The 17248-nt window shown below is 39.0% G+C and overlaps 1 protein-coding gene across 2 annotated transcripts in view; it reads left to right on the top strand.

The window, feature by feature from the left end:
• IGF2BP3 (insulin like growth factor 2 mRNA binding protein 3) overlaps window positions 1-17248 on the top strand; it is a 116671-nt gene that overhangs the window by 14770 nt on the left and 84653 nt on the right. For both annotated transcript variants that reach the window (XM_075050712.1, XM_075050720.1), the window contains one exon: window positions 10951-10999. In XM_075050712.1, coding sequence (XP_074906813.1) covers window positions 10951-10999 — 49 coding nt within the window. The remainder of the gene's footprint in view (window positions 1-10950; window positions 11000-17248) is intronic.

The following is a 17248-nucleotide window of genomic DNA, read 5'->3' as shown; positions in this document are numbered from 1 at the left end:
ACAGCTAGGAAATGATTTTATTTGGTGCTGTTCTGTCCACACAATTTTTGTGTAATTGAATGGGATTTCATTTTGGGGGGAGAACTCTTCAGAGAAAATTACTTAAAAGAAATGACAATAATGCCTGGAAACCATAAGCCTAATTTGTTTCTCTTTGCAAGCAATTTAAGTATAGAAAAAGCAATGTGTGTTTTTTTGTTGTTGTTGTTGGTTTTGTGTTTTTGTTTTTTTTTTTTTTTTTTTTTAATTCTGCATCTGGTGACATTCAGCAGAAAAATGACAAAGCCAAACAGCAGAGCGGTCTCTTTCTATGACTTTTGGGTTTTGACAGGGCAAGAGAAAGGAAGGAAAACTACTTGATGGTGATAGTGCAAAACCCACACATTCTAGCACTTCTCCAGTAGAGGTGTTATATCTCATCTCCTTTAGGTCACTTAGTTTAAGGCTACGTGGAATTGCCATTAGTAAGGGCTAGCACTTGAGTGCTATTTCTTCTTGTTAGTATTCAATTAGTTCAACAAAGTGTACTAATAAAATAATTACTGGAGCATCAAAGTGATAACTGGTATCTGTGCAATGTCTTAGTCATTGGGTGCATCAGTTTATACATTAAAAGTTTCTGTTTTTTTAAAAACTTGTATGAATAAGGTTTATTGTACTGAATCCTTTGAGATGGAAGAACTTATTTTAAAGCAAAAATAATAGGAAATGTATGGTAAATTTGACTTTTCTTCTGTTGTAAAACTGGTGAAGTATTCTACTTAATCTATTCCTGTTAGTGTGGTCTAGAAGATTTAAAAGAAGCTATTTGTCTTGCTAGTGCTTTTTGAACTTTGCTTGGTTTGTCTTGAGATTGAAAGGTGTAAAGTAGTAATGAGGATTTTTTCAATTTAAAAAAAAACTTTAGCCACATGAGCACGCTAACTGCAGGTCTTTGTTAGGCTTTGCTGGAACATCAGATGATGAGCATAGTATATCTCTTAAATGGTCAATTTTCATGTCAGTATAAAGCTGTCTTCTTGCAAAGTTAAGTAATATATGTATTTATGAAAAAAGTAATAAGAATGGAGGTTTTGGCCAGGACGGATGCAGAGTGAAAGTATGCATGCGTGTGCATGTACACACACACACTACATTTTTTAAGAGTGCATTTAAACACTGGAAAGAGCCTGAAACATGTGGCTGTATACTTGAAAATGTTGACTTACTCTGTGCTCTTGTTAACTCTGCTTTTGGTTTATTTTGTTCTTTTAAGCACCAGGACTTTATTAATATTTTTAGACATTATTATATAGACAGTTGCCTAAATGAAGTAGTTTGCCCTTGTTAATATCCTTTTATATCATAGAAGAGAATTGAAAATGCTAGTGAGCCTGTCTGTTAGCTGAAGTTTACATATACACTTAAAATCAGACTAAGCAAGATTTTTCATTTATTCTAGTTACAGCATACAAGCTTTTTGAAGTTAAATGGTGCTTTCAGCAGCATGAGTGTTTCAGTGTGTTTTCATTTCCCAGACCCCACAGAAATCTTCAGTTACTGAGATAATTTTAGGAATTGGACAATTAATTTGTGTCATTTTTTGTAAAGTAGCCTGAGAGAAGCAGCAGACAGGGTTTTCTTTAAAAAGCCTGTGTGTGGGGTGAAACGACAGTGGAGAAGTATATGCTAGGTTGTGTCCCTGAACTACCCTAACACCTCACTCAGTTTAAGCTCCAAAGTAGCTTGCTCTCAACCTGAAAGGTTTAAATCGGGTGTTCAATAGCAAAAAAAGTAGCAAATAGAGGTTCCCTGCTCTCTAAGCCTATGTAGCAGAGGTCTTGAAATTACATGCTCTAAGTGTATAGGCAGAGCAACTCTTGCTGTTTTACTTCAAGTCTTATTTTGCTTCCCTTCCACCCCCCAAACCAGAACTGAACATGACTGGTTAATCTGGAGCACACGGTGAATTTAAACTGAGTACGAACAAACTTAGTTTCACTCGAGCCTCATCTGAAAGAGACCAAAATGGGTTAGACTCCCTGTCTATAGCTGTGGCGTAAGGAATCCGGAAAGTATTTCCCATGTTCTCTGCAAACACAGGCTCATGGTTGAGCAAGTTGGTCTCAGCAGCATGGTGGCTACTGAGTTTGTCAAGGAACGCTGCTAATTTTATTTAGATATTTCAATCTGAGAAGGGTGAATCACTGAGCCATTGTTAGGATAAGATCTAATCTGGTGCTGTACCTCCTGTGTAAAAAAAACCAAAACAAAACAAACAACCCCCCCCCCCCCAAACCAAACCAAACAAAAAAAAAACCCAAAAAAGTGCCAAAATTTTTACATTGTACGTGATATCTTTGTCACTTATTTCCATGAGGTTTCTATCTGATGTGCAAACTTCTGTGTAGTAAGTGATGATAGTAGGGAAGACATGCAAAATAAAAGCACTATGAGGGTATACCCAGCAGCTGCTTCGTGGAACAAAGTATCTTGTTGGCCTTTTTCATTATTCAAGTCTTGGTACACTTTTTTGCTTCAGAAATGACACTGATGTGTCCTACACCATTTTTTTTTCTCCTCCATGGGCTCTTTGAAAGGAGCTGAATTCACTAAAAATTAAAAAAAAAAAAAAAAAAAGTCTTTTCATTTCCCTGTCTAGAGCTCTCCAGCCCCTCACTTGGCTATGTATTGCAGGGATGTCATATGCAAGTTTCAGTCTGGAGCTGCTGTTTACAGCTGATGTAAAACTTCAATTAGTCCATAGTGGAAATACTGACTGCTTCAACCAGCAGCCCCCATTGGGGCTGGAGAGAAGAAGCCTTTAGCTATTTTGGTGGCTGAAGCAAAGGAGGGATGGGGAGGAGAAAGATAAAAGATGAGCATTGTGTCCCATCATTAGGGGATTACTAGTTACTTCATACTGATCAGGACTTTAGACAATTTTTTTTGCATGTTTAGAAGCACTTTTGCATTTAAAGATGTTATTTTCAGTCTTCCATATACCTCCTGAGTGTTTTCCCTGTTATCCGTATCCCAGTTAATTGCAAGTTGGTGGTGGGGTGGGAGAATAAATGGGAAGTGACCATAGCTCTAAAATGTTTTGTCAACAAAATCAGCTCAGTAGTACAATTGTTTAAGGAATACAGACCCCTGCTCTGAGGAGGAAGGAAAGAGGAACTGTGGCATTTAGGAAAAAAGCCCCCCCCCCCAACAAGGGGGGGGGGGGCAAACAAACACCCCACCCCCAATTCTGTTTCAGTCTCTTCAAAGAATTTTGGCATGGAGCAAGAGAAAAGGCCTGAAACGTCAGAAGCCACAAAGGTAGATGAAAGCCCATTTTCCTAAAGGATACTGGAACTGCTCATTAAATTTAAAGCAATGCTTAATTCTTTAATGAAAAAAAAAATCTTAACAGCCTTCTCATTAACAACACCTGGAAAATGAAAGTTTTTTTAAATGACAACTTCAACATTAGTATGGTAATGGCAGAATCTTTAGAATTTTCTTTTTAAAATGTCTTTATGGACCACTCAAGGGAATTTACAAATAATGAATATAAGCTTTTAGTCTAATTAGTGATGTGAAGAATTGTCGAACTGAAATCCTGAAGCAAATGGTAATAGGTGAAAGCCTACTATCTGGCTAATCTACATAAACATAAGAACTACAGTCAGACTTAAATTGGTTGATTTACCTGTTTTCTGTGATGTAACTTGGATGTGCCAATATAAATCTTCTGGTTGTGCCTCTTGAGCTATGATCTCCTGTCCACAAACGTCCAGTCTCTTTCAGAGTATTTGAGTTTATCCTGCAAGGAGAGCGCAGCCCTGTGCCCAGTCATTTGGCTGGTGGCTTTAGGGAGTAGAGCTGCACGGTGTGCTGGTCCCATGGACAGCTTTCTGATTGTTCGTCCTGGTGGAAAGTAGTAAGCAAATCCGATGTTTCACAGGCACTAGTAGGAAATTTGATCATCAGCAGAGAGGGATCCGTGAGGTAATCCAAGAGCCAGATTTTTGTCTTGAATGCTGAGATAATACACCTTTCCAAAGCAGCTACTTTGGTGGGTTGCATGTGCAAGATGAAAGGGGAAGAGTGTGGTTAGGAGTCAACTGTTATGTCTTGCATGAACTTTGAGAAAAATTTTTTTTGTGTCTAAATTTTATGGAAAATCATTATTCTGAGTGGTAGAAGAGTGCTTTTAAATCCAGGTCTGGGATTAAATAATGAGGCGACACAAAGAGAACTACTGCTGCAGTTTGCCTGTGGCTTAGCCAAGCTTTGCTTGAATTGCTGAATTTGGTCTGAAATTGGAGCAATAACATTTCCTCTTCAAGTATTCTGCCATCCAGATCAGTGTGTAAAAAGTGGTGATGTTTGTTAACAAGTCAGTATTTGAAACCATTCTCCTTTCTTCTGTAGGTAAGGCATCAGGATGAACTTTCTGGTTCACAAGCTAATGGCTTGATTTGATAAAATACAGTAACTGTGTCATCAGTGTGCCTTGTAATATGCACTAGAAATTAATTACCTTTTAATAGAAGTGATATAAAAAATGCTGTTTGTCACTTCACTGAACCTGAGTGGGTTTTTAACAGAAATTCAGTATACCTACTTTCTAGGTAGGGAGTGTGACCCTTTGCTTTTGTATTTATCAGAACTACTTGTAAGGAATAAGCAAATGGAGATATATAATTGTGCATGTATATACATATATAATTTTCTATATATATAAAAAGATGGTTTAGAATGCATGTTCAATAAGCTTTATTTGGATGGACTTATTTGTTAGGTGCTTTCAGGAATCAAATGTGAACAACTTAAAAAAACTGAAAAGATTGCTTAAACCGGGAATTTCAGTGTGAAGTCAGGAGGCAGGCAGGGACTGTGGCACTGCTTACAGGACAAGCTACTCCAGTGGCTTAATCTATATCATTACCTGCATTTACCATGAAGATGTAGGAGATACAATGAAGATGAGGAGAACCCCTCTCTCTCACTTTGTAACTAAAAAAACGCTTCTCCTTTTTTCCCCAACCACACTAATATGAATTAGAGTTAAGGATTTTTTTTATTTTGTCCTGTAAACCTGCTTTCTCCCTCCCCACACTAGAAGAGCATTAAAAACACTGATTCACTGTGTTGTGATAAAGCATCAGCTATTTGAAGCAACCTGAGGGGGAGAAACTAATAAACTCTGTGTGTGGGGGTAGCTTTTTGTGTTGGGTTTTTCTTGCCTGTTTTTATTTTACTGGCTGCAGAGTAAACAATAAGACAACTCTTCCCCTATAAATTTAGTTGATTACCAGCAGTTTTCCATTTGGCTATAGGAGTTGCTAACTTTGTTTCTATAGCTGTGCATGTGAGGACTTTTTATACATAAGTTGTTTCTCACTGTATGGTGTTAGTCCATAGCAGGTTTTTGTTGTTGTTTTGTGGTGGTTTGGTTTTTTTAAATATTTCATCTCTGGATGTCTATGTTAAGTTTGTGTTGTCAGTGAAGTAAGCTTGAGAAATTATGGGTTTTGTCTTTAGGCAGCTCTTAGGAGCTCAGGGAGAAAAATGGTTGTTTTAGTGAGTGGGTTTGCAGGGGCATCGCACATAGCTATCGGGGCCAGGGGACCGCAAAGTCTGAGGCAGCACAAGTGTGTAATAGCACTCAGTGCGGGTGTGTATTGGCGTACTCTGCATCTGTGCTGTTCGTGTGAGGTGGCAAGACTTTTTCCAGGTAGCTAGTATAGCAGTGCCTAGCTAGAGTGGATGAAATGAACAAGCACTTGCTCTTTGCATGTTCCTAAGAGTGGAAAAGGTAGACCATTTACTTTCTATCCCGTAGGTATTGAGTTCAAACAATTGAATGGACTAACATTGTTGATGTTCACTTGATCTCCTTTCAAATGTTTAACTCTTTTTTTCCATAGATTTTTGTTTAAAAAGGAGTGTGTTTGTGCTGTGCAGGTTTAAGGCATTAACACTGTGTGTAGTTCGTATGGCTCCTGAAATAAGAGACTATTACATGGCATTATTATTGAGAAATGGGAATTAAAAAGCAGGAGGCAGCAGGTCTCTGGGGGGAGGGAGGATGGTGAGAGGGGTCTGGTAAGAGTGTGGGCACAATGATAGTGTGGAAGTGCAGTTGCTTCGATACCTGTGTGTATGCTCCCCTCTGAAACAGTCAAATTTTGACACTCCTATGAGATATAAAAAATTGGGACTGTGAGCAAAGGCGTGATACTTTATTGTTCTTTGCTTTATAATTGTATGCCTTCTGTTTCATAAAATTGTTGTCCCTTAAGGGGAAGTGCGGGTCTTATGTGATTTGCTTTTGCTAAATGTCACATAAAACACACAGTGAGATTGTATTGGTGAGTGAAAATGTATAGTGAGATTTTATTTAATGCAGGGATGCAAATATGGACAATTCTTGAGACCTTTTTAACCCAAGAGGATTTTGATAGGTTGAAGAAAAAAACCTCATGTATATAGGGAGGGCAGACAGAGAAGGAAAGAGTACACGTAAAAGAAAGAGAATGCTGAAACTGTAGGTTTTCTTCCCTCCTCCCACCACCTTTTCCCTAAGACATGTTTATTGTTTCATACGTGTGGAAGGAAGGGTCTCATGGGTTGGGAGCAGTGAGTGTCCCTTTGCAAGTGTTCTCCGTATTTACATATGAGAGATTACCCCTTCAGAGATCACTAAGATGGCTTTTAGCAAAATATCTGTCTTTATGGTACTTCACCCTTTCTGCCTCTGCAGAGGAACATAGCACAAATACGCTACCTTCCTCGTGAAGAGGCACAATGATGTCTCTTTGTTTTACCTGCTTTCAGTGTAGCAGAGATATTCATGTCCCCCAAACACAAGGCTCCATGTCTCAACATCCCCAGAATAAATATGTTGATGTACAGCCACCAGCAGTGGCTTGAAGTAACTGAATCCAGTTGTCTGCATAATACCTGAAAATAAGAATTAGTATGTGCGCAATTCCTCTTAAGAAAAGTAAATTATTGCCAAATGATTGCTTATGGATATATTTCTTCTTACCCAATAAAAGTTAAATCTTTGAAAAAAGAGAAACAAGTGGCAATACCTGTTCACATGCTGTGAACTATAGGTAGCTTTCAAAAACTTTCATATGACACAAAGCACAAACATAATTTGCCCAGACTTCTTTTTCAGTTGACATCTATTTGCAATGCCTATTTAGAATGGAAGAAATTAATTAAGAAATTTGCTTAAACTGGAAAAAGTGTGTACACAATGCTTACATGAATCACATTGATATGCTGGCAATGCTTTACCGAGGATTTATTAAGACTAGGTGAGCTATATATTAAATGAAACTATTGTAATAAAATACCTTCATGGAATTTGAAAGGACTATTTCTTGTCTTACACACCTGGTATGACTGCAAGTAGTTGTAAAGTAAAAAATCTTGAGATTATTTCAAAACAAAATAAAACCTCCTGTAGGTTTATGCTGCCTGGGATGTGAAAGCTGTAGGAGCTTTGCTTATACTGTACTTTGCTGAAGAAAATAGGGTTATGAGGAAGATAGAAAGCACCCCAAAAGACCTGACATTGTCTGTGAGAGAGTATTTCCAGGAAGATTCTCCCATATTTTTGTCTTTCCTTTCCCCATTTATTGTGTAGAGTTGTGTCCCTGTGCAAAAGCATGTTTTCTGAAGTCAGAATCCATCCTCATGGAAGCTGTCGTCACTCTGGTAAATTCAGTCAGACCGAGCTTTGTTCCTTACTCTTTGCTGTATATTTGCATTTGGTTTGGGATTTTTCTTGAGGAATTTGAGAGCTGATTCTCTGTGGATTCACGTGCACGCAGCAGAGGTGACTGCAAATCACTAACGCCATCCTGCAGTGAGGAGCTGTATGGGGCTGCCAAAGCGCGGGAGAAGCGATCCTCCGAGCAGGAGCTGCGCAGGTTATCGCAGCACGTGGGGGATTTGGTCTCTGCCTGCTCGCTGCTAGGTCAGTGCTCATTCTGGTCCTGGGAACACAGAAACACCTCTGTCATTTCTATCTGTTCTTTCTGTGTGGGGAGAAGGGCAGAGGGGGAAAGAGGTTACAAGCTTTGTGTGGTTTTTATGTAATTTTAAGAAATATATTTAGATTTTTTTTTATAGGAGCTTGATAGTAACTGAAATGTGGAAGTCTCAAAGGTGTTCGTGATCTTTTATCTTACAGTGGTTCTGTGTGATTCATCTCTTGGCCACGCAAAGCTTTATTTTTTTTTTCTATTGCTAATTGTGATACAGCAATAGTGTAAAAAAAATAAAATTAAATTTTCACATGCATCAGTAAAGACCAGACTTCAAACTAGTGCATTGTGTGACAAGTTAAAATTACTTGCAGTGCAGCCAAGCAACTGATGAAGGTGTAAATAGTTTCAAATTAAATGATTCATATAGCTATTCTTGTATTTTTGAAGTGACCTTTCAGTTTTGTACAATAGGTGTCTCACTATTGCCATAAATTGAGGTGCACAGCAGGACTGTACCCGTTTTGTACTTGGCTTGCCGTTTCCTTTGGCTCTTTATGAATGGGGTAGAGGAACTGGTTGTTTTAAGGTGGCATTTCTTCCTTGTACTCTCCCTTCCTCCTCCTCCTCCCTTTCAGGATGTTCAAGTTATTTCTGTAATACAAATGTTGGCTGGCAAAAGTTTTAAATTGCATCAAACTTTTCAGTTCCTTGAAGTCATCTGGGAAGAAAAAAAGCTTCTGAACCTTGTGTTATGTCCTTTGTTGATTAAACATAGAGATTGCCTTTTATTTGGTCCACCTTTCAAGTGTTGGCTAGTAAAGGAGAAGATACGTAGGTTTTTCTTCTGGAATGAAATGTGAGGTGGTAGTTGTGTGTGTGAAACTTGTATACATGCTTCTGGAAAGGACTTTTTCTTGCTCTCCTTCTCACCAGTGGATATACAGCGCTCAGCGTGAGCATTTGTTATCTAGCTTGGTGTGGAGATGGGGTGAGACCTGTTGTTGGTGTGTTGGCTGAGCTGTTGCATACTCGGATCCTTCTGCAAGTGACACTCCTTGCTACAAAACTCTCATGAATTTTAATTTGAATCTACAAGTGTGGGAGACTAATGGCATGACACAGTTTGAAGCACATTGAACAGCGTATTGGCTGCCAATTTTGTGGTTTGGGATTTTTCTGCATTAAAATTTCTCAGTATTTTTAATATTGAATGAAGATCCCCTTTTATGTTCTACTTTAGGACCCAGCTTTCAAGTTTCAGGTTGCTGTGTGAGATTATTTTGATATTTCAGAGCAGTATATCATTACTTTAGGGTGATTGTTTTGTAGCAGTATTGCTAGCTGAGATTCCAGTTTAAGGAAATCTTTGCAGACTTCGAGGAAATTTCCCCCCCCACCTCCCTATTACAGTGAAGCAGCTCCTGACTCTTTCTTTGCTTTATTGGAGATGAAAGCTTAAACAGAGTTGTGTGTGGTTTGGGTTTTCATTCTCCCTTCTTTGCCTCTTTATATGATCAAATGCTGAAATCAGCTCTTACTTGCTTGAGAGGGAGTGAAACCAGCTGAGAAATGCTGCACAGCCGAGACCTGATCATCTTTTCTGGAGGAAGCGTGCTTGTTGCTTGATCTCGTGGTTGCCGTAGTGTTGGGTTGTGACACCTCTGTGTGGGGAGAAGTTTGGGCAAGGTGGCTTTGTGCCCTAAGTTCCGTCTGCGCCCTGAACAAAGCCTGTTGAGAAGAGCATTTCAAGATGTAAAACACGCACTGCAGGCCTGTGTGGGTGGGTGGTGGTGTTGGTGTTAGGGAAAGGAGTGCATTTTCAAAGGATCTGTGGGGGAAAATGAAAGCTTTCGATTTTATTACTAGACAGGAACATCTCTAAAACTTGTTTTGTTGCAAGATTTTACTGGCTTGTGTAAGTTTAACAAACTTCTGTTATAAGAAGTCCTTAAAATGCAAAGCGTTTTTCTGTGAGAGGTCAGTATTGAGCAATTAAAACACTAAGTAAAACTGAGTGTTTGAACACAAGACACTTACTTTAGCTGCTTTGGTGAACCAAAATGTAGTTGAGACCTTCAAAGCTAGACCGCTCTGTGTTGTCCCCTCTCCCTTCCCCACATCTTCCCTGCCTAGCCAGACTGACCCCACCAGCATGCCCTACCTGAGCCCAGCTGAAACTGTGTTAATCTACACATTCTTGTAAATCCCAAGGGTTTTGTGGCATCTCTGGCATTTATTTGTTCTCTCACTTTGGGGGAAGGGAGGAGACAAAGGACTTGGCTGTGAAGGCAGCCAGCACACTGCCAGGCTTTGCAGTAGCACTTCAAAGTGAATGTTTTGTTTACAAGATAAGTGAAAACTGATGTAAATTTGGGGTGAAAATACAATGAATTTACTGATTCTTACTACACTCTTCTGATCAGGGATGGAGAATGTCAGCCATATAAATGTTAGAAAATAGTCCATTATTAGGCTAATGAAAAACTTAATATTGAAGCAAATGTATTTCTTCATATTTATATTATCTTTCTTGGAGAGGTGTAGAATCCTGAAGTATCCTCTTGGTGAATTTAAAAAAAAAAAAAAAAATTAAAAAAATTCTTAAAGTGCGTAGAGGGGAACCCAGTACAAATACATGGGATTATCACACCCACTTATAATGGAGAGAGTTAGATACTGAAGGCCTTAAAACTGAAATAGAAATAATCTTCAAGAAAAGCGGAGACTTCATGAAATGTAACAGCTGTCAAATGTGTAACAAGTATTTCTGTAACAGCTCTTTGGACTTGAAATGGTTTTGACCTGACATTCCCCCCCAGCGATCTGTTGGGTTTTTCGAGTTGTGTATTTAGTTTTGCCCCTCTTAGTATGACAGATGCTTAAATGTACGACACTGCTATGTATAGTCTATCTTACAATAATGTTTTCTTCTTGTTTTTTTTACAAACTATTTTATTTAATTTATCTGCAGGAGTCGGAAGCTTCAGATCAGAAATATCCCGCCTCACTTGCAGTGGGAGGTAGGAAGTTACTTTAAAAATTATCTGTGCTTAAAACTGTGTTTCTGTTTCTCTCTTTATCCACAAGACTTTTCCCCTTCCCCCACCTTTCATTTGCTTTGCACACACCACCCATTCTGTTCTGGGGAAAAATCCTTTGGAAGAGGGAACAATAGAGCCTTCTAAGCAATTCAGATAACTGCCTTCATTTCTGCTCTCCGAGTTAACCATAAAAAATGTTGAAATGGATTCTTTGGTGAATGCTGACTTCCTGACGCAGTCACTCTCTTTGACTGAAAGCTCGTCCATTTTGGACCTTGCTGGTGTCTGGTGTATGAGTTCAGTAAACTTAATACAAGTTCATATTTAAATACTTGGCCAGAAACTTTACAAAAGCAGAAATTTAATGCTGATCCTTTTAGATTTTGTTTGTTTGTTTTTGCTTTTCCTTGCTCCTCTGTAGTGGTGGCATTATAGCAAATTGTTTGCTCATGCTATTACAGTTATTGGTTCTCACCAATATATTGTATACTTGCTGTTTACACTCCACAAATAGTGTTATAATTTTTGCAGTAGATGGGCTACTGTGAGAACAGATCTGTTTTCATTATTGTTTTTCTACCTCGTATGTGTTTAAAATGTTGTTTTCACATTTTACTAGTGGTAAGTCATCCTTTTGCCTGAGGGAGATTAGAGGGTGGAGGGTTTGAGGACAAAGCTCCAGTAGCGCTGTTCTCTGAGCAGGTTTGGTCTGACTTCTTCATCTGATTTTTCCATCTGCAGCTACTTCTTTCTTTGCACTGTCCGATTGCTTCCTAGCTTTGGAGCAAAATGGAGGCATTGCTCTGTCCAACCTAAGCTGTCAACCACAGGTTTTCTGTAAGATATCAGCACACACCACCTCTCGTTGCTTCAGTCTGTCCTTCTGGTGTGTGCTGCCCATATAAACATTTCCTCTGCATTTCCCAAACCTTGTGCTCCCCTCAGTTGAATCGTATCCACCCAATAATGTTTTATTTCAAATTCATAACTGCTTTTTTGTCAAATGTTTGGGAAGAGTAGTAATAGAAATGGTTGAGGGTGAATGGTTTGAGGATTAACTTATTTTTCGGTACAAACTTCCTCTGAGGATTTTGTGTAGGAATAGTGAGTATCAGAGCAGAAGCATATGACTTGGAAAAATATGAGTAAACGTGGATGTAAGCACTGTTGAGCAGAGTACATAAAAATGCTTCTACCTGCTTGTCCCTTCTTCCACATATGTAGCTATTACCTGCAATTTACAAGCAGTATCTACCCTGTTTCCCATCTGCTTCCTGATTTTTAAATTGTTTCCCTTTCCTTCTCCATTGCTGCAGTTTCTCTGGTGACATCTGGCCTCAGACAGATGTTCCCTCTGCCCCACCTTTTCACAACACTTTGTCTTCCTAAAGTTCCCAAGGAAGAGTTAAAATTGTCCCTATTAACATCATCTCAACCTTGCATAGATGTCCCGAAGTTGCTTGTACAGACTTGACCCTTTGTCTGAGTGCAGAATTTAGAGGGATAAAGCCCCAAAATAACTTGTACAATACTTTTGGGTCCTCTTGCAACATCAGGGCTGCTTGCCAAGTATGGTTTGTCCACAAACTTCCTTAAGTTTTTCTTTGTAAGTGCCGGTGGTCTGTCAATTCTGCACTAAGCAGGTAAGTTTTATATGTCCTGAAAAGAGTGCTGATCACAAAATACAGCAACAGGTGATTAAATTCATCAGGGAATTCTTATGTCAAGCTTACCTTGGGCTCTGGTATCTTCTTTTTTTGGTGCTAAAAGACCTTGCAAAAACTTCCTTTGAGCTCTGTAAGAAAGTTTTGGATGATTCTTCCTTAAGACAAGTCTTTCTTGCAACCAGTTGCTTGGTAGAGAGAGTAAAAGTATGTATATACAGACAGGGATTTATATTGAAGCCAATGTTCTTGCATAAGGTTTTCTGAGGGGATAGTGTGTGCACACACATGTGTGGCATCTGGAGCAATTTTACTGAAATTTTCATATAGTCCCTTTGTGCCAATCTGCTTGTCTCATCACTCCTTTGTTAATTGCTTGCATCAAGACTGACTTCTAATCAGTGTGAAATCCTTAAAACCAAACTAAAAACAACTGCTGAAAGAGGTCTCTAGGTTAGTTCAGTCTATCAGCCTTCATGTATATTTGATATTGAAATACAAAACACACTTAGTACTCTGCAACACCTTTCTTTTTACAGTGACATAGGGATATGTGAAAAGAATGGAAGAAAGATTAATGTTCTTGTGAAATTTTTTTTCCTAGTGTAACCATTATTACGAAGGTTACCGTGTCATTCTTTGCAAAAGTATTTTCTTAAGCTCTGTTGAAATAATTGCCTTGTTCTAATGTTGTTCTTTGTAGAAAACAAGCATTTTACGTGGTAAGCCTATGGGTATGCCCCTAGCAGTCAGTGTGCGTGCCTCTAGTCTGGTGCTTCATAGCTGTTGTGGCCAGTGTGTCAAACGGTGGTACCTGTAAGTCCTGGACTGTGTGGGACTGGGACCCAGCAAGTGTCTCTGTGCACACCCACACCCAACAGAGATAGTCCTTGGCTTATAACAAATCGCCCATAAAACCTCTTATTATAAGGAAGACATCCATAATGTTCTCAAATGCAGCTTGTTGGGTTTGGAGAAAGCGGGTGTGGAAGAGCGGTAAGGATGCTGGTGCCACAGGGGAATGTAGCTGAAGTGTTTGTAGTGTGAAGTGTAACAGATTTTGGTAGTAGCTCCCACACCTGAGCACCCCAGAGAATAGTATTGCCTGGTTTTCAAAAGAAAAACGTTCAGGGAATAAATTGAAGCTTAATCTGAACTGAGAAAGTTTTGCAATACATCAGCTGAGGAAAGTGCCCCATTATTGATACAGGTGCTTTGTTCTCCATGCAGATGTGAGCTGGCTCTTAAGATTCATGAAATGCCAGAGTAAATGAGTTTCCTGTGAAAACCTTGAAACTGTTTCACTGGTGTATCTTCTTACCTTTCTAAGAGGCATGTGTGCCTATTTAGTAAAATTTAGTGCCTTTAGTACCATAGAAGAGAGAAAACATTGAACTTTAGTCTTAAGGAAACATTGACTTCCCCTTGGAATAAAGTGGATATCCTGAAGACTCATGTGAGGTAGGTCTCTTGACCCATAGTTATTTCATACGGATTGGGAAATAAACAGTGGGTGTAAATGGCCACAGAGTAACAAGCATTTATTAATAACATTTTCATAAACCAAGTATGCAAATTCAGGTTAACTATTTGCTTTTCTGGCTGCCTTTTTGGAGAAAAATATTGCAACTAGTTTTCTCCTTCACATGGGTTTAAGTTACTGAACAAAATACTGAATCTGATAACCAGCCATAGCAATTGGACTTGTAGTTGTTTCCTCTGGGTAATGCAAGAGTTCACTGCGTACTTATCAGACCATCATGGTATAAGTAAATAGGTAAGATAACCTTTTTAGACCATTTTCAGGGCTAAGTGGCAGAAGAAAGGTGGATAGTGACCTGCTATAATCTGCTGAGTTACTACATTGAAATAAAACCACAAGGTTGCTATCCTGAAGAGCTTGCTCTTAAAGCGCAGCTGTAAAAGATAAAATTCTAATGTATTCCAAGGCATTCAAGGTTAAGTTTGTACAAAACTTGCCTGGCAATTAATTTGAACTTCACAAGAAGATTTTTGGCAAGGTTCTGCAGGTTTCTGTACCTGTGGGTTGGGTACTCCTTGCCCAGCTAGGAGAAACTGGAGGTGGAGGGAAGGCAGCATCTCTGTCTGAACTAAGAAAATTTAAGACTTGCCTCAGACTGAAATTGGAGTCTGGACTGGTATGGGCTTATCCAGGATCATGTTCTCTACTCATCCAGGAGGTCGTTTGCGTTTTTCCCCCTTCCCTCACTAGACTGTCTGGGTTTGAGGACGCTGGATCAGTGCCCATATTCCATAAAAGCATCATCACTTCTAGAATACATCTTCCTTTTTTTCTGCTTGCATATAAATTGCATATGAGGTTATTGTATCAATTTAGTAATTTGAAAGACATGTGCATGACCAGATTTTATTTTTAAAATAAATCAGTTTCACTTGTTACAAAGTTTTTTTTTTGGTGAAGCAAACACTCAAAAATTAGTGCACCTTTTTTAGTGATAGTAGGTGGGTATAATTGCCCCACCCCCCATCAAATACAAAGTCTAGATTGATGCTAAGAATCATGACAAGTGAAGGATTTGGCACACCACCTTTTCCCATTCTCCACACATACCAGTCTCATCTCTCTCATTGGAAGCAAGCACCCTTGCTCTATGGTCTTTGCAGAAAAGTACATAGATCTCTCTTACTCCTTCCTGAACCACAGTCTGTAACATACTGTTTTTACTCCTAATTTGTAACTTCGAGTGTTCTCTCACTTAGCTTGTGAGTGTTCAGCACCGGAGGTGTATTTGCAAGACAAAATGATATGCCTTCTAGGAGAAGGTCTAGGTGTGGTGATTTAAAACTGAAGCACCTAGAGGTTGTTTCTGTTTCAACATGATGGGGATCTAAGTAGAGTTCTTTTGAGAAGGAATTGTTATGTGAAATGTCACTTTTTTTTCCTTTCTTTTAAAACATTTTAAAACTAGCTTCCTCAGTGTAGAAGATGCTTCAAGAGATTTTCTTTCCAAATATTTTTTCCATGTTTAGTGAATAAAGCACTAGAGAACAGACTTTCAGGACACAGATGGTGCCAGAAACAGCACTTGCTGGCTCAGCAGGAAGGTAGCTGTTGAAGAGTTCCCACTTATCTTCTGTGGGCTTATTTCCTTAGTGGTTTGTATGGAGCAGATAAACAGATAAACAGATACAGTGTTGATGAACTTTGTAACAAAAAAGGTAGACTAAAAGCCCAGCCTGTGGAGTGTGAACCTGTTGAGTGAGCAGAGAAGCAAGAAAAACATTGTGAATGTGTATTCCTAGATTTGCTGTGAGACTTGCAGGTTGCTTTCAGGGACAGAAATGTGTGGGAAGGGAGGTCTGATTTAGCTCTTCCAAAGGCAAAAGTATGTTACTAAACAGGGTTTGCTTTTCCTCACTTTTTGGCGGAAGTGAAAAATGAAGTCTCGTAGTTATGCTGAGACCTCTGCTGTTTTAGATTCTCCAAACAGAAGTAGTAAGGGAAAAGGAATTCTGGATCAGAGTTGCAATGTGAGTGCAGGTTCTGCATTGAGATTTCTGTCAATGCAAGAGAGGTTTGAGCCAATCTCCACCCATCTGCATATTTTATAATGCAACTTTCAGTTTCTTTAAAAGAATTGAGACTGATTCTGATTGTGAGTAAATGTTAGTAAATCTTCTTACAGTGCACATAACTCTTTTTTCCTGAGGATCTGTAGTAGCTTGTGTCACTGCTTTGATTAAAACAGCTAAGCTGTGTGGGGTGGGTTGATTGTTGGTTGGTTGTTTTTTTTAATCTAGAGATGCAGTGTAAAAACTAATCTTGCTGAATGATACCTGCTTATGATGCAGTTTATTCTAGAATACCAAGGATATGAAGAGGACAGGTGGGGAACTTGTGGATTTTAAGAAAGGAAGAGAAAAACATGAAACCATTGCAATTAAGAATAAATTGGCATTATACAAAGCACATATTTCTCATAAAGCAAGATGTAAAGGGGGTATGTAGGAATGAGCTGAGCTACAATGAAAAGAATTCTGGAAGAAAGATGAATCAACAGTAAAGAGGTTTAAAATGTATTGAAATATGATCTTTCACCTCAAGCCTCCTCCAAGAATCCTAACTTAATGTAGTGCTATAAAAATAACATATAGCTATAAAAATGCTAGCAGAATGCTAAGCATGCACAAATTGTCCGCTGCTGCCTGCTAGGTGTGGGAATATCTGGTAGGGATCTCTGTTTTCTGTTTCCTCCTCAGTGTGCTACATCAGGCGCTAAGCTGTACTTTTTGCCAATTACTACTAGTCCTACTCAGCAGGAGAATGGAGAACATGTTCATCTGTTCTCTGCAGCAGTCTTTTACGTATTTGAAGACCTATGCTGTTTAGGGAGGGTTAAGGAGAGAGTTTAAGTTCTTTCAATCTCTTCTCAGGACTCTCATTTCTAGGCAATTGATTGTTCTTAAGTCTCTCACGTGGTAAAGTCCCATGAAGCTTCTCCAGAGTAGTTTCTGTAGTTTAAGATCACTTTGAACTCTTACCTTGTCCTCTGGTATGTTTGCACTCCATTTCAGCCTTGTG

This window comes from Buteo buteo, chromosome 2 (assembly GCF_964188355.1).
Source record: "Buteo buteo chromosome 2, bButBut1.hap1.1, whole genome shotgun sequence".
In the NCBI taxonomy this organism is placed as follows: domain Eukaryota; kingdom Metazoa; phylum Chordata; class Aves; order Accipitriformes; family Accipitridae; genus Buteo; species Buteo buteo.
Note: the sequence above shows the minus strand (reverse complement) of the source record. Positions and strands in the feature narration are given on the sequence as shown.